The 15,908-nt window shown below is 32.0% G+C and overlaps 1 protein-coding gene across 3 annotated transcripts; it reads left to right on the plus strand.

The window, feature by feature from the left end:
- Positions 1 to 260: 260 nt before the first annotated feature.
- On the plus strand, positions 261 to 14,517 carry LOC143055485 (neurocan core protein-like). Of its 3 annotated transcripts, none has more exons than XM_076228631.1 (7): positions 261 to 822; positions 8,320 to 8,445; positions 10,100 to 10,207; positions 10,908 to 10,996; positions 11,607 to 11,700; positions 13,061 to 13,277; positions 14,337 to 14,517. In XM_076228631.1, the coding sequence occupies exons 1-7, from the start codon at positions 369 to 371 to the stop codon at positions 14,344 to 14,346; spliced, it is 1,098 nt and encodes a 365-aa protein (XP_076084746.1). In that variant the 5' UTR covers positions 261 to 368; the 3' UTR covers positions 14,347 to 14,517. The 3 variants fall into 3 exon arrangements, with proteins under 3 accessions (XP_076084746.1, XP_076084749.1, XP_076084747.1); XM_076228632.1 differs by having other exon boundaries at positions 263 to 822; positions 8,338 to 8,445; XM_076228634.1 differs by lacking the exon at positions 8,320 to 8,445 and having other exon boundaries at positions 262 to 822.
- The last annotated feature ends 1,391 nt before the right edge of the window (positions 14,518 to 15,908 follow it).

Consider the following 15,908-nt stretch of genomic DNA (forward strand, 5'->3'; position numbering starts at 1 on the left):
TAATTGAACTTAGTGTTACCATGGTTAACAGAAATTTTTACTTTCATAAAGCTATTCATACAAACCCATTTTAGCTCTTTTGATATTTAACATCAAAATACTTTAATAATACTTTAAACTGTTCTAAAAGATTTACAAGTACACCCTTAAACACAAGAAATGTCTTACAATATTAGTTTTGTAAGTTCAGCTTAATCATAATTTGATTCAAGGAGGATGTCCTTATAAATACTATGACTTCAGTGCAATATGACATGTTTCTTCCTTTTAAGTCAATAAACTATCTGTGGTTCAATTTGATCTAGACAGTTTTGATTTCTACGTGATTTGAAATTTGAAATACTTATTTACAAGCAGACGTTTTTGAAATGGAATTTCTGGAAGTAGTGATATTATCTTTTCTGTTACCATGGTTATATATCTGTAACGGTCATGTGTTTGGTTCTAGTACACAAAGTTCTGAGCGGGTTGACAAAAAGGACACGGGGATCATATGCAAACAATTAGACATTAATGTTTTGAAAGACGGCATGCATGAGCTACTTAAAAGAGTGTTAAAAAACGAAAACGAAATTTCCATATTAAAAAGAGAAAATCAGTATCTAACAAATGAACTTGAAAACAAAAGGCGTCAATTTGCATGCGAAATCAACGTGTTATATGAGAACACTAAGGAGCATCAACGAGCATTGAATGATACTAACACGGAATTCAATTACCTTAATGAAACTATAGAAGAACTTCGGAATGGTGTCAATAAGTTAGAAGAGTACGAAAGGCGAAGGTTCGAGGAAAACATTACAGAATGTATTGACAAATTAGGTATGATTCAGTATAAATTTGTAGGCTAGTATGATAAAATGAGGAGCTTTAAATAATTATTTATAAGAGTAAAACCCAAACATTCATAGGAAGGACATAACACTTTGAACTATTTAAAGTTTACAAATAATTAAACTACCAGCGTAGATCTTGATTGTTATACAAACTGCCATTTCAAACTACCAGCGTTTTTAAATAAATTGACCTGCGTATTAAGTATTTGTTGGTGACAATAGTTATCAAAGGTACCAGGATTATAATTTAGAACGCCAGACGCGCGTTTCGTCTACATAAGACTCATCAGTGACGCTCATATCAAAATATGTATAAAACCAAACAAGTACAAAGTTGACGAGCATTGAGGATCCAAAATTCCAAAAAGTTATGCCAAATACGGCTAAGGTAATCTATGCCTGGGATACGAAAATCCTTAGAGTTTCAAAAAATTCAAAGTTTTGTAAACAGGAAATTTATAAAAATGACTACATTATTGATATTCATGTCAACATCGAAATATTGACTACTTGGCTGGTGGTACCCTCGGGGACGAAACACTGTTGAAGATGTTCCATTTTTGAAGATGTCCATATACCTAGGTGAGCAACACCGGCTCTTTATAGTCCGAAATTAATCAATTTTAGCACAGTTATTGCAGATGGAAGCATTTTTTTTAGAGTACCACTGAATTATTTAAAAAACGGATTCGGCTTGCACAGTGATAGTTCTACTACCATATACAATTACCCTCAATTAACCATTCATACTTACCCGGTCTTGCTTGTTATGGAAAAAATTCGAACCCCTTAGATTGTGTATATTATTTTCTTTTTCTACTTAATCAATATATGTTATTAATAAAATTGAGAATGGAAATGGGGAATGTGTCAAAGAGACAACAACCCGACCATAGAAAAAAACAACAGCAAAAGGTCACCAACAGGTCTTCTATGTAGCGAGAAATTCCCGCACCCGTAGGCGTCTTTCCGCTTGCGCTTTAAACAAATATATACTAGTTCAGTGATGTGATAATGGACTTCATACTAAACTCCAAATGATACACAAGAAACTAGAATTAAAATAAGACAAGACTAACAAAATCCAGAGGCTCCTGATTTCGGACAGGTGCACATATGCGGCGGGGTTAAACATGTTTATCAGATCTCAACCCTCCCCCTATACCTCTAGCCACTGTAGAAAAGTAAACGTATAACAAAAGGCACATTAAAATTCAGTTCAAGAGAATTCTGAGTCTGATGTCAGAAGATGTAACCAAAGAAAAAAAAATGACAATAATACATAAATAACAACAGAGTACTAGCAGTTAACTGACATGCCAGCTCTAGACTTCAATTAAACTGATTGAAAGATTATGATTTCAACATTTAAATTTCAGGCACAATCCTTCCCGTTAGGTGTTTAGTATCATACCATCATAACATATATGAGACGAACATAACCAGTGTCATGCCAACAACTGGTTTTTGAATAATTGTGTTTAGTTCCGATGCCAAGACCCTATAAGTGAATCATTAATGACCTGACAACAGTATCGTAACTATATCCCTTCTGAATAAGTCTATTTAAAGGTTTTGTTAGTTTCTGAAGTGAATGCTGACATTTTTGTGCTTTATAAAGAATATGTCCATAAAAAATGGATGTGAAACACCTGAACGTATAAGAAGTCTGCATGTTGAGCTATATTTACGAATGATGTTTTTATACCGATGATAAATATAGTAAATGTTATGACTAGTTTGTGAAAACTCTGGTGTATTAATTTTTCAGTAATACATAAATTTCTCTCGTTAAAATCTAAAACATTGTTACATACACGAGCGAATCGTACAAGTTGAGATATATAAACACTGTAAGATGGTGACAAGGGAACGTCATCGTCTACAAATGGATAATTAACGATAGGAAATGAAAAATTATCTCTTTTATCATAAATTTTAGTAATTAGTCATCTACTGTTGCCTGTATTTTACCCAATCAATGATGGTAAAAATTCCAATGACAGTTACTATATTGTCCGACATATCAAAGTTTAAGCTATCACGTGGACTATTCCCTGAACTAGTATACATTATTGTTTTGAAGCTAGCTGAACCTAGCTGAAACCTGTTTCCGTATGCGAAAGGAGTAGGTCCTGTAAGGGCCGATTTTGGCCACTAATTTTAGGTTCATCTGACGAAAGATTTTGGACACTTTTTAAACACTTAAGTGTCTATTTAAATTGATTTGATTAGTTTTTGTGAAAGTTTTTAACTGATTAAGTCATTAAAAACGCTCCGATTCAAGCTTAAATATGAAAAATCTAGCAAATATGCCAAAAAATGTCAATTTTCAGATGGTTTTTCGTCAAAAATGAAAGTGGCCGCATCTGTGGTCATCCTCAACCTTTATATATGTTATGTTTTATCATCAAATACAAATTACATTTCAATATTATGAATGAACACGAATGCGGCCACTTTCATTTCAGATGGAAACCGTCTAAAATTAACTAAAATGCTAAAATTGTGAAGATTTTAGTAATTATCATGACTTAACTATGCAAGTTCCCGATATATGTACATTGTATTGTCAAAAACAGCCTATATTTGTAGGACTCAGAACCGCGATGGTACTCCGAACCGCGTTTGTCACGCTGAAAAACGATGGTCCACGCTGAAGTGCGTTGGTTAACACGCTGAAGTACGTTAGTGTGTACGCTGAAGTGCGATGATCTAACTGTGACGTCTATAGTACTAAGCAGGACACATTTAATTTTGTCAAATATACTAGTTACTTGTTCTTGTCATGTCATCGCGAAGAAATTGCTTACAACAAATTTATCTATTTATCTGATATCCTAACAGTACACTCATGCTTGACTCATATATATATAGTGAGACGTGACGCCTTTTCTGTAAAAAAAGCTTAACAATCAGCTGTTTCTCTGCTGAGAATCACAAAGTACACCAGGTTTGGACCGTTCGGGTTTATTTTGACCTAACCAATTGAGGAGATGATAACTGTATACGTGCATTTTTTCTTACAAAGCAGGTTTCATCTCAAGAATTAAACAAAAATATAGCTACTTGATACCAGGAAAACATTTTTAACAATTAATCTTAGTTTATTATTAAGTTTTAACACAAAATTATGTGATGTATACTTGAAGAGAAGAGTAGATTAATATTAAGATCAATACATTTTATTGTCTTGCATAACGTTTTCGGCATGAATTAAGCATGCTTCCGCAAATACTGTAAGCACATCTGCAGACCATGACCATTTTTTTAGTCGCCTTCAGAAATGATTGTTTTCCGACTTAATTTGACATATTTTTGTTACCCCCACTTCTAATGCTCAAAACTGTTCGGGATTTGAATCCTTCATTTCATTCTGTTTCCTTTCCTTTGTACGTATGAAACCTTAAGCCTCATCTACAAAATCTAATTCTCCTGCCTATGTAGATATCAGATGTGGCATGAATGCCAATGAGACAACTCTCCATCCAAGTCACAATTTGTAAAAGTTAACCATTGTAGGTCAAAATAAGGTCTTCAACACGGAGCAATTTAATTTAATAAAGATGTATTTCAAAACGTTACATAGTCCAAAAGTAATTGCAAACCCATCGCACTTCAGCGTAGACCATCGCACTTCAGCGTCCCAATCGCACTTTCGAGTCCTACATATTTATTTAGCAGAAGCAATCTACTTTCCAATAAATAGTTAAAAGATAACAATTTCATAATTTTGTAAAACTGCTATATTTTGGGCCCAAAAAGGGGTCTTACTGAACCTACTCTTTTCTCGCTGTGTCAAAGACTCGTTGTGGCTTTGTGATATTTTATATGCTTTTTGGTCGGGGTGTGTCTCTTTGACACATTCCCCGCTTTCATTCTCAATATCATGTGATACTTTTGACGAATTTATAATTGTAAATGTACTACAGATTTACATTTTTATATGCATGTGCACGTAAGGACCATGGACACAACCATCCCTTAAGATATAAAGGGAAAACACCGAATAATTATCGTTGAAGTGTTTGACATGCAATCTTCTACTTTTATATTATATTTTTACATTAGTTTAACACTAGAGACCCTTGAAATTGATATCAATTCATCATCAACTGTTTCTGATTTATGAACTTGTATTCGTAATTTTGATCACAATAAGGAAGTAGAAAAAGAAGTCAAAAGACCACTTATTATCGAAAAGTGTTTGATAAACAATCTTCCACTTATTATCTTATTTCTTCTCAAGTTAGCAATAGAGATGCCCTTGAAAATGACTTCGATTAATCATCCACATCTTACTCCAATTGCGCTATAAAATGTTTGTTATCGTCCGCGTTATTTGCTGCTTATAAAAGGGGGGTTTAAATTATTTAATTTAGTGCGAGTGATGCTTTAGAGTAATTAAGGCAGACCAAGTCCTAGTTCGACATATTGGAAATTTACAATTACATGATATTATACTATAAATACGGAGCAAAAATATTGTTTTAAACATTTATATGCCTTTAAAACTAACGTCATATATAAACCTAGTTTTGAATTAAAATAGGGCATGTTATATGGGTTTTGCTCATTGTTAAAGGCGGTGCGATGATCTATTGTTGTTAAATTCTATGTAATTTCGTCTCTGCTGGATGGTTGTCTCATTCGCAATCATACCACACCGTTTTTATATTATTTTTTCACAGGTCTCGACGAAACTCCTGCAAAGTTATTTGAGACTAGTGTAGTTATTGATAGATTCAAGAACTCCGATATCTGACTTGATGATTTTATTTCGTTAAATAATCAAGAGTTTTAAAAATATTCTGGCAAAATTTGCCCAAAGAAATTTACTTGAAATAGATAAGATATCGACAGTATCAATAATGTCCTTTTTTTAATTTAGACTATTTCATCTCTGAACCGGAAACAATAAACAAAAAAGGCGAGATATTTAGTTTTTTGTTAATAACTTTTATTTCGACATTCACATTCCTTTGAAATGTATTGAAAGATAATACAAACAACACAACGACGGGATGCATAAGTACAGAGCCACGTAAAATGTATATCGCCACAAAAAAAACCCAATGAAAGTGGTATTTATAAAAACAAATAAAAGAACGCTATATCACTTTATTAAGATGCTAAATAACGTCAGTACGCAGAATTTATATTTTAAGACCATCATGTATTATTTGTGAAGTTGATATGGAATATTCATTAAAAATGTATTGATACCATCCGGTGAACTTTTTTCAAAAAAGGACCTGATATTCTTTTACATACCCCTGGTTCGTCAACATTCTGCTAAGACACTGGTCACGTTTTACATAATCTGAGTAGGAGCTGCAAGCTCTTGAATACTGAATAAGTTAGGAAATGCATATTCCATATGCAGGTGAAGTTTTTATATTGCTACTAACCTGGGGAAATCGATCATTTCAAAAATAGACGCACAGTTCGTTCCCATAGAAATGCCGAATATTAGTTCAACAAAAATATTGTCTATAAGAAACTCCAACATACTGATCACTTGTTCCTCTATGTAGCATGTTTTACCCTTTTATTCGCTATTATCAAACTATGCCTTGTGGTTTCCCAAAGTCAGAAATGTATAGCGTATGCTACCTCTTGAAAGGCATTTTGAATTATTTCTGTTAAATGATTTGTCAATTTCGCTTGAGGAATGGTGGTAAACAGGGTTAAAAAATCAAACTTTTTGATAGAACTAATTTCAGAAAGAGACCCAGATTTAAAATTAGAATTTTCAAGAATCCACCTGTGGTTAAAACCACTACACGAGTAAACAGGTTCACAGTATTTCTCAAGACCTCTTTCCATGCGGACAGAATTTAAGTCAATCTAGTGAACAATTCTTTAGTGGAACATGCAATGTGTCGTTGTTTGTACGGAATTTTGTGAAGCTTAGATATGTAAAACAACAAGGTTAGTTCTCCAATTTGTTGTTCAATGTAATGTTCATTGAAGCTATGAAGACTTATGATTCGCCAAACTCTCATCCTTGTCAAATGATATGTCTTTGAATGAGGGATTTACTGAGTGCTCATTTAATCCTTATTCTTTTAAAAGACATTCGTAGTATTTCTCTTTTTTAATGAAATAGTAAAATGACATTCGTCTCAACTCGGCCGATTCCGTACACTCATCTAAACAGGAGTAGAGTAGCGGATTCTACCGAGGATTGCCGAATGAGTAAAATGAGTATACGTTTACTGAAATATCAATAACCAAATAACTTAGTACGTATTTATAATATGGACACAAATGAAAGTTCCAGGAAAAAAGAAATAAAATAAGCGTTTGGTGGATTTGGCATGTGTTGGTGTTTATTAAATAAACTCTTCATATATTACATTATCGACACGCTTGGGCGTTTATAAAAATGACACGCATTGGCGCCCTTTTTATAACAAGACATGTTTTGCAGTTCAGTGACGTCATGTGAACATGTTTGGGTGAAGGACTCATTTCAGAGTGTTACATATGTAAAAACAAATAAAGAATCTATTTTGAAAAGAAATATTTACCTGATGAGATTTAACACTTATAACAGATAAAATTATCAAAAGACTAACCTTATTTGTAACTTATGAACAAAATCAACTATTCCTTTTTATAAAATTAATGAATTCTTAAGATTTTTTTATTCAACTATACCAATACGATTAGGCGAAATTTATCTGTTAAAACGTGATTTATCATAAGTTCACGTTAAATTCAAAATATCAAAATACACTTTTTTTTTAAATTTAACTAAATATAATCTTACCATTTGAAAATAATTCAACCTCATTTGAATCCATTTTTATGCGTTTGTTCCCTAACTAGATATAGGTTGCGCTAGTGAAAAGCTTGTTCAGTTACTGGAATTAAAAAGAAAAGAAATGTCAACATTGAAAATCAACTGAACATGGAAGACAACAAAATCAAAAGAAGCATTACTTTGACTGATTCGGTCACAATAAACATTCTTATATAGAGACGGAAGACACTCGTTTGGATGTGGTTTTTCGTTGGTTAATAAAAGTGGTGATGTTGAACATTAGAAGTTTAAAAAGTGGGATCTAGGAAAAAGAAGGAAAAATGGTAAGAAGTTTGAGAAAATTCCCTCAAAAACTGGAAGTTGCTAAATAAACGCACCGTGCCCCCTCCATGTGTCCCTTTCCTCCTTTTTACTGGTAAAACGACGATTGATATATATTTATTTTTTAACTTCGACATGAAAACATTCAAACATACATAGTCGTCATTATACTTTTATATTGGGTTATATGGTTATCCGGAATCTTTGGATGTCATGTCGATTAATTTCATGAATAAGTTTGCTTCTTGCCTAAACCCACATGACATCTTGTAAAATTATAACGAATCTATGCAATGTATAGTGTGTGGGTATTTTTTAAGGTTTTTTAATTATAAATGTTATATGTTATTTATCGGCGATTAGAATCGGTGAACATCAATTTGTCAATAGTCAATATTAATATTACAGTGACACCATGTACCAGTTCACCCTGTATAAACAACGGAGAGTGTATTGTTCAAAATGGTACATATAACTGCGATTGTCCAGCTGGCTATTTTGGATCGGAGTGTCAAGGTAAGTAATCATAGACTCGGATGTAACAAACACAATGAAATATGTGACTTTGGAAGTCAATCTGCAAACAACCAATTTGATTTTGTTCTTACTGAAATCTGTAATTGTTTCAACAATATCTAAATTTGAATTATAATACCAATTAACTGACACCCAAAATGTTAAACATATAATTGTTTGTTTTTAGATTCCACCGTGGTGATCAGTTTTTTGTTGAGCAAGAACCAATATTATATTATTTTTATTGTCGATATAACGTCTGATACGATGCTTTTTGTCCGCAGTTTGCTTTATGTCAGCTCTTGCTTTTTGTCCGATAATTTTGTTTTTTGTCCGACCCTTTTGGAAGTGAGCTCTGCCTATGGGAAACTGAATACAGTAAAGTAAGGTAACTATAGAGTATTATGTTTAATATTCAGACGCAGTACAACAATAAATGATTGTATATTTAACATTTAGCCATAAGTCAGTATGGTGCTTATGTAATTTCTTCAAATACGACTGAATACGTAAAGAATCAGTCACGCGTGAAGACTTTTGTACCTTTAAGTTATTTTGTTGATTCATCTGCATTGTATGCTGATTTAAAGATGAAAAAAAAACAGACAGAAAACATATCATATACATGCATAATCAGGAGAGAAATTCTTTAGAATAATGTAGACATTCAAATCTGACAAACATACTCCCTTAAAACTATTTATAATTGAAATCATCGAAAGCTTTAAACCGAAAGACACAGAAATAAAATTACTACAATTTATATGAAATGTTTTTTTATTCCTGACTGCATACCTTTAAAATAAATACCTTCTGGTCTCTACGTCTCTACACGTACATGCATATATGCGTTAAATTGTGATTGTTGATTGTTTCACATACTGTGAGAAAGAGGTTTTAGCATACTTCAGGTGTAAAGAAAATAATTGAATAGGTAAAAATGAATGACTTGAATAGAAAACAGATGATTTTTTTTTTAATTAGCATAAAAATTCAACCATTGAAACACCCAAAATCTTTGTTTTGTTTTTATTTAGCAAACATCACAACAGTCTTTTAGTGTGTATTTTGGATTTAACGCCCATTTCTGAATGCATGTGACGCTACAAACGACATATATTCGATATAATATATATCGTATGTTCTTTCACATTGGGCCTTTCTTCCTATAGAACAATCCGAGGCATCTCAGCCAAACAATTGTTTAGTACTATGATCGTTGTCATACATAGAAATAAACTATTCAAAATTCGTGAATAAGTATTTCGAGATAAATTATTGTACAAAGAGTACAAAGAAAACATTACCTCGATTTTCATTGAGGTTTGTGTTGCTCAGCCTTTAGTGTTATAAGTTGTGTTTTGTGAACGAACTGTTATTTGTCTTCTTGATCGTTTGTCGCGTCTTCCCATCGCATGGTCAGTTTGTTTTCAACTTTGAAAGCTTTTTCGATATCTTTCGCCTCTGTTGTGGACCAAAAACCAGGCGCCAATACGTATATATTTATATACGTATTTACCAGATCTACTCTTGGTTTAATGACATTGTAGATATAAGAAGATATGGTATGAGTGATAATAGGACAACTCTCCATCAAAGTCAAAATTTATAAAAGTAAACCATTATGTTTGTATATATATGCTAATTTTTACAGTCACACCATGCAGCAGTTCACCCTGTGTAAATGGTGGAAAATGCACAACTACCGGAAGTCTTTACGTTTGTTCATGTCCGACTGGATATAATGGAAACCAGTGTCAAGGTTTTTAACGTTTAAAATATTACATATTTATGCATTATTACGTTTTGCATTGAGATTTTACAAATAAATTATTGAAAAAAGGATGACTAAATATATAAGAAATATAACTAAACAAGCATTTGTCACGTTAATTGTACACATATGCAAAGTGTAACAGACGTTTATCATAAATTGATAAAGTTCATATATAACACATCGTTGACATCTGGTACCCGATGATAGTGGTTTGAAAACATTAAACATTAAACCTTGCATGACCTATAGTGATTTCTTTAAGAATAACAGTTCTTCTTTTAAAATTAAACACGAAAAGCAATGACGATTTCACGTCGGCAACAAAAATATCATGTAAGATAAACAAATAAAAAAATACAAAACAAAAGTGAAGACGAAAAGAATTACAACAGCAATAACACATTACTCATAAAAAATAGGTTAGCAATATAACCTGTACTGAAAATTAGTGATGCCAGATACGTTTATTTGTCTTGCTTAATTTCTAGCACATGTCGTTATCATCGTTTTAAATCCAGTATAATTACGTCCATTTAGCAATTTGATAATATTTTAACAAACATATACCATGTATACCTTAAAACAATGTTTCACTTAAATTGTGGTTATTTTGAAATGACATAGTGTTTACCACTTGCCAATAATGCACGTGCATTTTGAATTATTTTTAAAATGCATTTTTCAGTTAAACCGTCCTGTGACAATGGTTGGAAGATGCATGATAACAACTGTTACTATTTCAGCAGTCTTGATAAAAATTGGGATGATGCAAAGGTAAAACATAAACTAGTTTCCTTTCCTTTATTTGTCTTACCCTGACTCAAATAACCTTATGTTGAAGCATAAGGTAAACACAAATGTATTTCAGTTGATTATAAACTACTTAAAATTAGTTATCGCTTTTATTTTTGATGTACCACAATCGTGAGCAGAGTGATTAAGGTTAAATAAGAAACATTAAACAATTCCCCATGATCTACAAATAGAAATTAAAAGTTTCGTAAAGAAAATCAGTTATAATTATTTCTGTACAGTTAGAAAAAATATATAAATTGTACTTTTTAGAAAATAATTTCTTACCAGCTACATTCCATATACGACGTCCGATGGCTTTTATATATCTCAACCCAAACAATATGCTCCTGTAATTCACACTATACGGACGTCGTTACCAGGATTTGCTCCAAACAGATATACGAGGAAGAACGACTTGAATCGGCACTAAATAAGCTTTACGGTCATCGTCGCAAATGTGTTGACTGATACGATATATTAACGAGGAGCTTTTCGCGGTTTAACAGTATAGATTTTGACTTTTGTGTTTTAGTTAGAGAATATTTTTTAATATGAATACATGTTGGTTTTTTTTTTTTTTGTCTTTCAGAAAGCTTGCAAATTGAAAAATAGCATACTGACAGACGCAACATCAATGGATGAGATTAATTTTCTTAGAACAAATGCGAAAAAATTTCAAAAATGTATGTATTGGATTTTAAAAAAGTGTCCATGAAATATTTTGCCTATCAATTAGGGTTTATAACTAAAAGTCACATATACGATCATGAAGTCGATTTTCTTAAAGGGATAAAGCTTAAATAAAGTCCATTTAAAAAAAAAAAATCTTCCATTATTTTCATTGCTTGTTATGGTAACTATTGAGCCTATTTATATGTAACACCATTCCATGTACTTATTCATTTGTGTCAAATTATGTAATCTAAGGACGTTCATAAAATTATCTTTCAAGAATGAAATAAAATGCTATCCTGATTTTATTTCACAAATCAGAACATAACTAAATATGCATGACTATACATTTGTGAACACTTTTTGAACTACGATACCTTTTTTAAATTGCACAAGGTCAATATTTCCAGGATTGTTTATGACATTTGAAGTCCATTGTTATATTATAGTTCGTTTCTGTGTGTGTTGCATTGTAGTGTTGTGTCGTTGTTCTCCTCTTATATTTAATGCGTTTCCCTCAGTTTTAGTTTGTTACCCCGATTTTGTTTTTTGTCCATGGATTTATGAGTTTGAACATCGGTATACTACTGTTGCCTTTATTTAAGACTATAAAAAATGGCTGTGTACATATATGCATAATTTGAAACGATCTGAATAGTCAATGTCTTCCAACTAATTTTAATAGTTTGATATTACGTTTTGTCCAAATAAGGAGGATGATCGAGCGCTTGTATACATCTCGACCCCCGCCATATTAAGTAAGTGTTTATCTCAAATTAGTAGCATATGATGCTGTGGTTGGTATTATTTATTGTTTTTCGTATTTATTTTCTCGTCTGAATTATTTTCTTTGTTTTCAAAGTGGAAAATTTCTCATTGACGGAGACCGTATAGTTCCTTACACTCGTTTACATATTCCGTTATTGCTGTCTAATAGGTTGCCAAGCATTCAACATCCCATTTGTTTTTATTCTAGACAGAACATGAACATTTCCCTTTTTTTAAAATCTAAAATCTTCTTCTTTTTCTTTCCTTCTTTTTCTTCTTTTTGTTCTTCTTCTTCTTTTTTCATCTTACTTTATCACTATCGATAGTTTGGTGCCACAGCTGGAGTATTGTTAATTTTTTTGTGTACAGTACACATAGTACCCAGTGTATCGGATTGTCACGATTCTAATGAGACATTTTCATACTGAATTGTTAGTTCAAGAATACGTTTTCTGCATTTCAACAAAATGAATGTTGAAATTCCTGAAGAATAATTTTTGTTATTTAAGGCAATCATGGTAATTATCAAAACAAACTATATAAAATGGAAGGTTGTAAATATATAAAAAAAAACTCATTTCTAGATTTTCCAATATGTTTCAGCTTTTTGGCTTGATGGATCAGATAGGGCCGTAGAGGGTGTGTGGGTATGGACAACTAGTGGACAGAAGTTCTCAGTTTCTAATTGGTTTACACGAACTTCAAATGAACCGAATAATATGAACGGAAACGAGAATTGTCTGCACATATATAACAAACATGATTATGAATGGAATGATGTCAACTGTTTAAGAAGACATAGGTTTATATGTAAAAAGACGTAAGTATTTCTTAAATTCTAATTCTGTATCATATTGAGAAACTTTCTATCGCCATTTGTTTGTAATGACTAAGATGAGGAAAATAAGAAGAAGCTTTACATCTATTTATACTATTTGAAACACGAATGCTGAAAATAAGTATTTGGAGTTATAACACACATCATTTTATTTTTATCCAAACTAAAGCTAGGCCCACCTATTGAATGTGCTGTTTTTATACAAGGTAATGTACGGTTTTTTCTTTTTTGATTTGTGTTTATTTTTTTGTTTTTTCCTATGAATCTATGCTTCTGTAAGCATGATATATTTACACGATATTTTCTATTCATAGAAAAGTTCATATCGTGTGTGCTTATCAGTGAATTTCTATTTTCTGGGGACGGTCGTTTATCTGTTTTCTCGCCATAAGCAGATAGATGTCAGTCAATCTCATTGCATAAAATGGCATTTACCTATTCCTTTGCTTCTTTATACAAGGAGTTTTACTTGGGCTGCATATTGTTAGTTCTCATTCAGGAGCAATATATCTGATCATTTGAACATCACTGGTTCAGAAAATGATCAGAAGGTACACTTTATACGAGTTGGTTGACCGTTATGGAATAACCGTTTCACAAATGATATCGGATATGTTCCTAACGTCGTAACTACAATCCCCTTCCCTTTCATGAATGTGACCTACCGAATTAGAATATTTACAGAATTTGTTATCACATAAGCAACACGACGGGTGCCACATGTGGAGCACCTGAGATCACCCCTAGTTTTTTGGTGGGGTTCGTGTTGTTTATTCTTTAGTTTTCTATGTTGTGTCGTGTGTGCTGTTGTTTGTTTGTCTTTTCATTTTTACCCATGGCGTTGTCAGTTTGTTTTAGATTTATGAGTTTTACTGTCCCTTTGGTATCTTTCGTCCCTCTTTTATAGCATCAAGACATTAACACCGTTTTACACAAAGCATCTACAGTCTCTCCTTTAATCTTTCAAGTAATAATTTTACTTCAAAACACCAGAATATATGTTTAAATGATTAGATAAAAATGTATGTATTTCTATTTCAGATTGATGTGAGTTTTGCAGCAAAGAAGTAACTGACCACTAGCTGACATAAGATATATCTTACTGATATATCCTCTCTTGTATTGATAAATCTAGAGATTTTTTTGAAAAAAATATAACCTTTTTTTACCTGGCCTAGTCACTCATTCAAATTGAACAGATGAAATAAAAAATTCAAAAGTTTGTTTCATTTTCTGATTTCATCCCCATACATATATATATATATTTACATGTTTGAATTGTGTATGTAAAATTTTGCTATCTAACAGAATAAGTGCGAGAAGGAAGACGTATAAACTTTCTCCGAATGAATAAAGGCTGTGAGGTCATTGTTACAAATTAGAATTAAGGAACTGAATGGGTCTATCAATGCCAATGATACGTCAATCTTTAAAGACCCAAATATTGCAAAACACTTATCCTACCTCCATGACAAATATGTTGTTGTTTTCAGCAGATAAAACCCCAAACGACATCGTTTTTGTGTGTAAAACTCGTTACATTAACTGCTTGATAAACGAATTAGGTATTGACAATTCACTTGGAAACTAAACATATACCCTCACGACACTTACCAAAGAAGAAGAAATCCTGCATAATTATAGGTCTGTTCCATATTCCGTTGGAATTTTAACCAGAGAGGGAGAACTGGATCTTCCATCATTGTATCGGATACTAAACTAAATAAATGTCCTTACAAACAACGGTATATTGCTGGGTCTTCCAAGTGCTCAACGAAACCTCTTTCTAAATTATAAACATCTATCAGCAATCATAGCCGGGCTTCAAATTTATGGTGAAACTAAATATTCTAGAGGTGACGTGAATCCCCAACTAAAAGACGAATTGAAAGAGTTGGTATTGCTTTGTTACATAAAAAAGAATAGCCAATTTAAATACAAGTATCTTGTCTTAGGAAGAGATAAATCCTACTTTGTAAAAGATCACTCTGATTCAAACAAATTTTTTTCTGAAACTGACATTATCAAGATGCTGGATTTCTTGATTGGCAACATATTTGTTACGTTCAGAGGACGTTTTTTTTTTTTTTTTTTTTTATTTTTTAACAGTTCTCATGTTTTATTGATAGTTTTTCACATTTGTTAGTTGATACATCAAATACCGGTACCTTATCCCGGCCTCGTTAACCGTTAGCAGTATATAATAAATTTTGTTAGTATTTGTTAGTTTAATTTGTGTTTGAAACATACATTTTTAATTATAATATAATCTGACTAATTGTTAGTCAGTTACAAATAGAAAAAAAAAATACAATATAAGCATATATAATTGCAAATCATTCACATTTATAATTACGTAATTTTGTACCGTATTTGACCCTTACTTTAACATCCTCATTATTGAATCAATCTACCTGACACATATTGCTCGTTTAGAAAAATCGTGCAGATGTCTTAATGTGATCAGATAATCGTAACTTGACGTGATTGAGGGATAATATACTTCACGTGTTAATCTTTTCGCTTTTGGACTATTATCAAAAGGTGAGATATTTTATGTTTATTATTATAGAAATATGAATTTATTATCTTTGTATATAATCTGTACCTTAT

The sequence above is a fragment of the Mytilus galloprovincialis genome, chromosome 12 (assembly GCF_965363235.1).
Source record: "Mytilus galloprovincialis chromosome 12, xbMytGall1.hap1.1, whole genome shotgun sequence".
NCBI classification, from domain to species: domain Eukaryota; kingdom Metazoa; phylum Mollusca; class Bivalvia; order Mytilida; family Mytilidae; genus Mytilus; species Mytilus galloprovincialis.

Bases quoted from the DNA above. Each gene is read 5' to 3' on its own strand.
- LOC143055485 (XM_076228631.1), top strand. From the start codon at position 369: ATGGAATTTCTGGAAGTAGTGATATTATCTTTTCTGTTACCATGGTTA. The intron at 8,446-10,099 runs GTAAGTAATCAT...TAATTTTTACAG, and splicing joins TTTTGGATCGGAGTGTCAAG to TCACACCATGCAGCAGTTCA. The intron at 11,701-13,060 runs GTATGTATTGGA...AATATGTTTCAG, and splicing joins TGCGAAAAAATTTCAAAAAT to CTTTTTGGCTTGATGGATCA.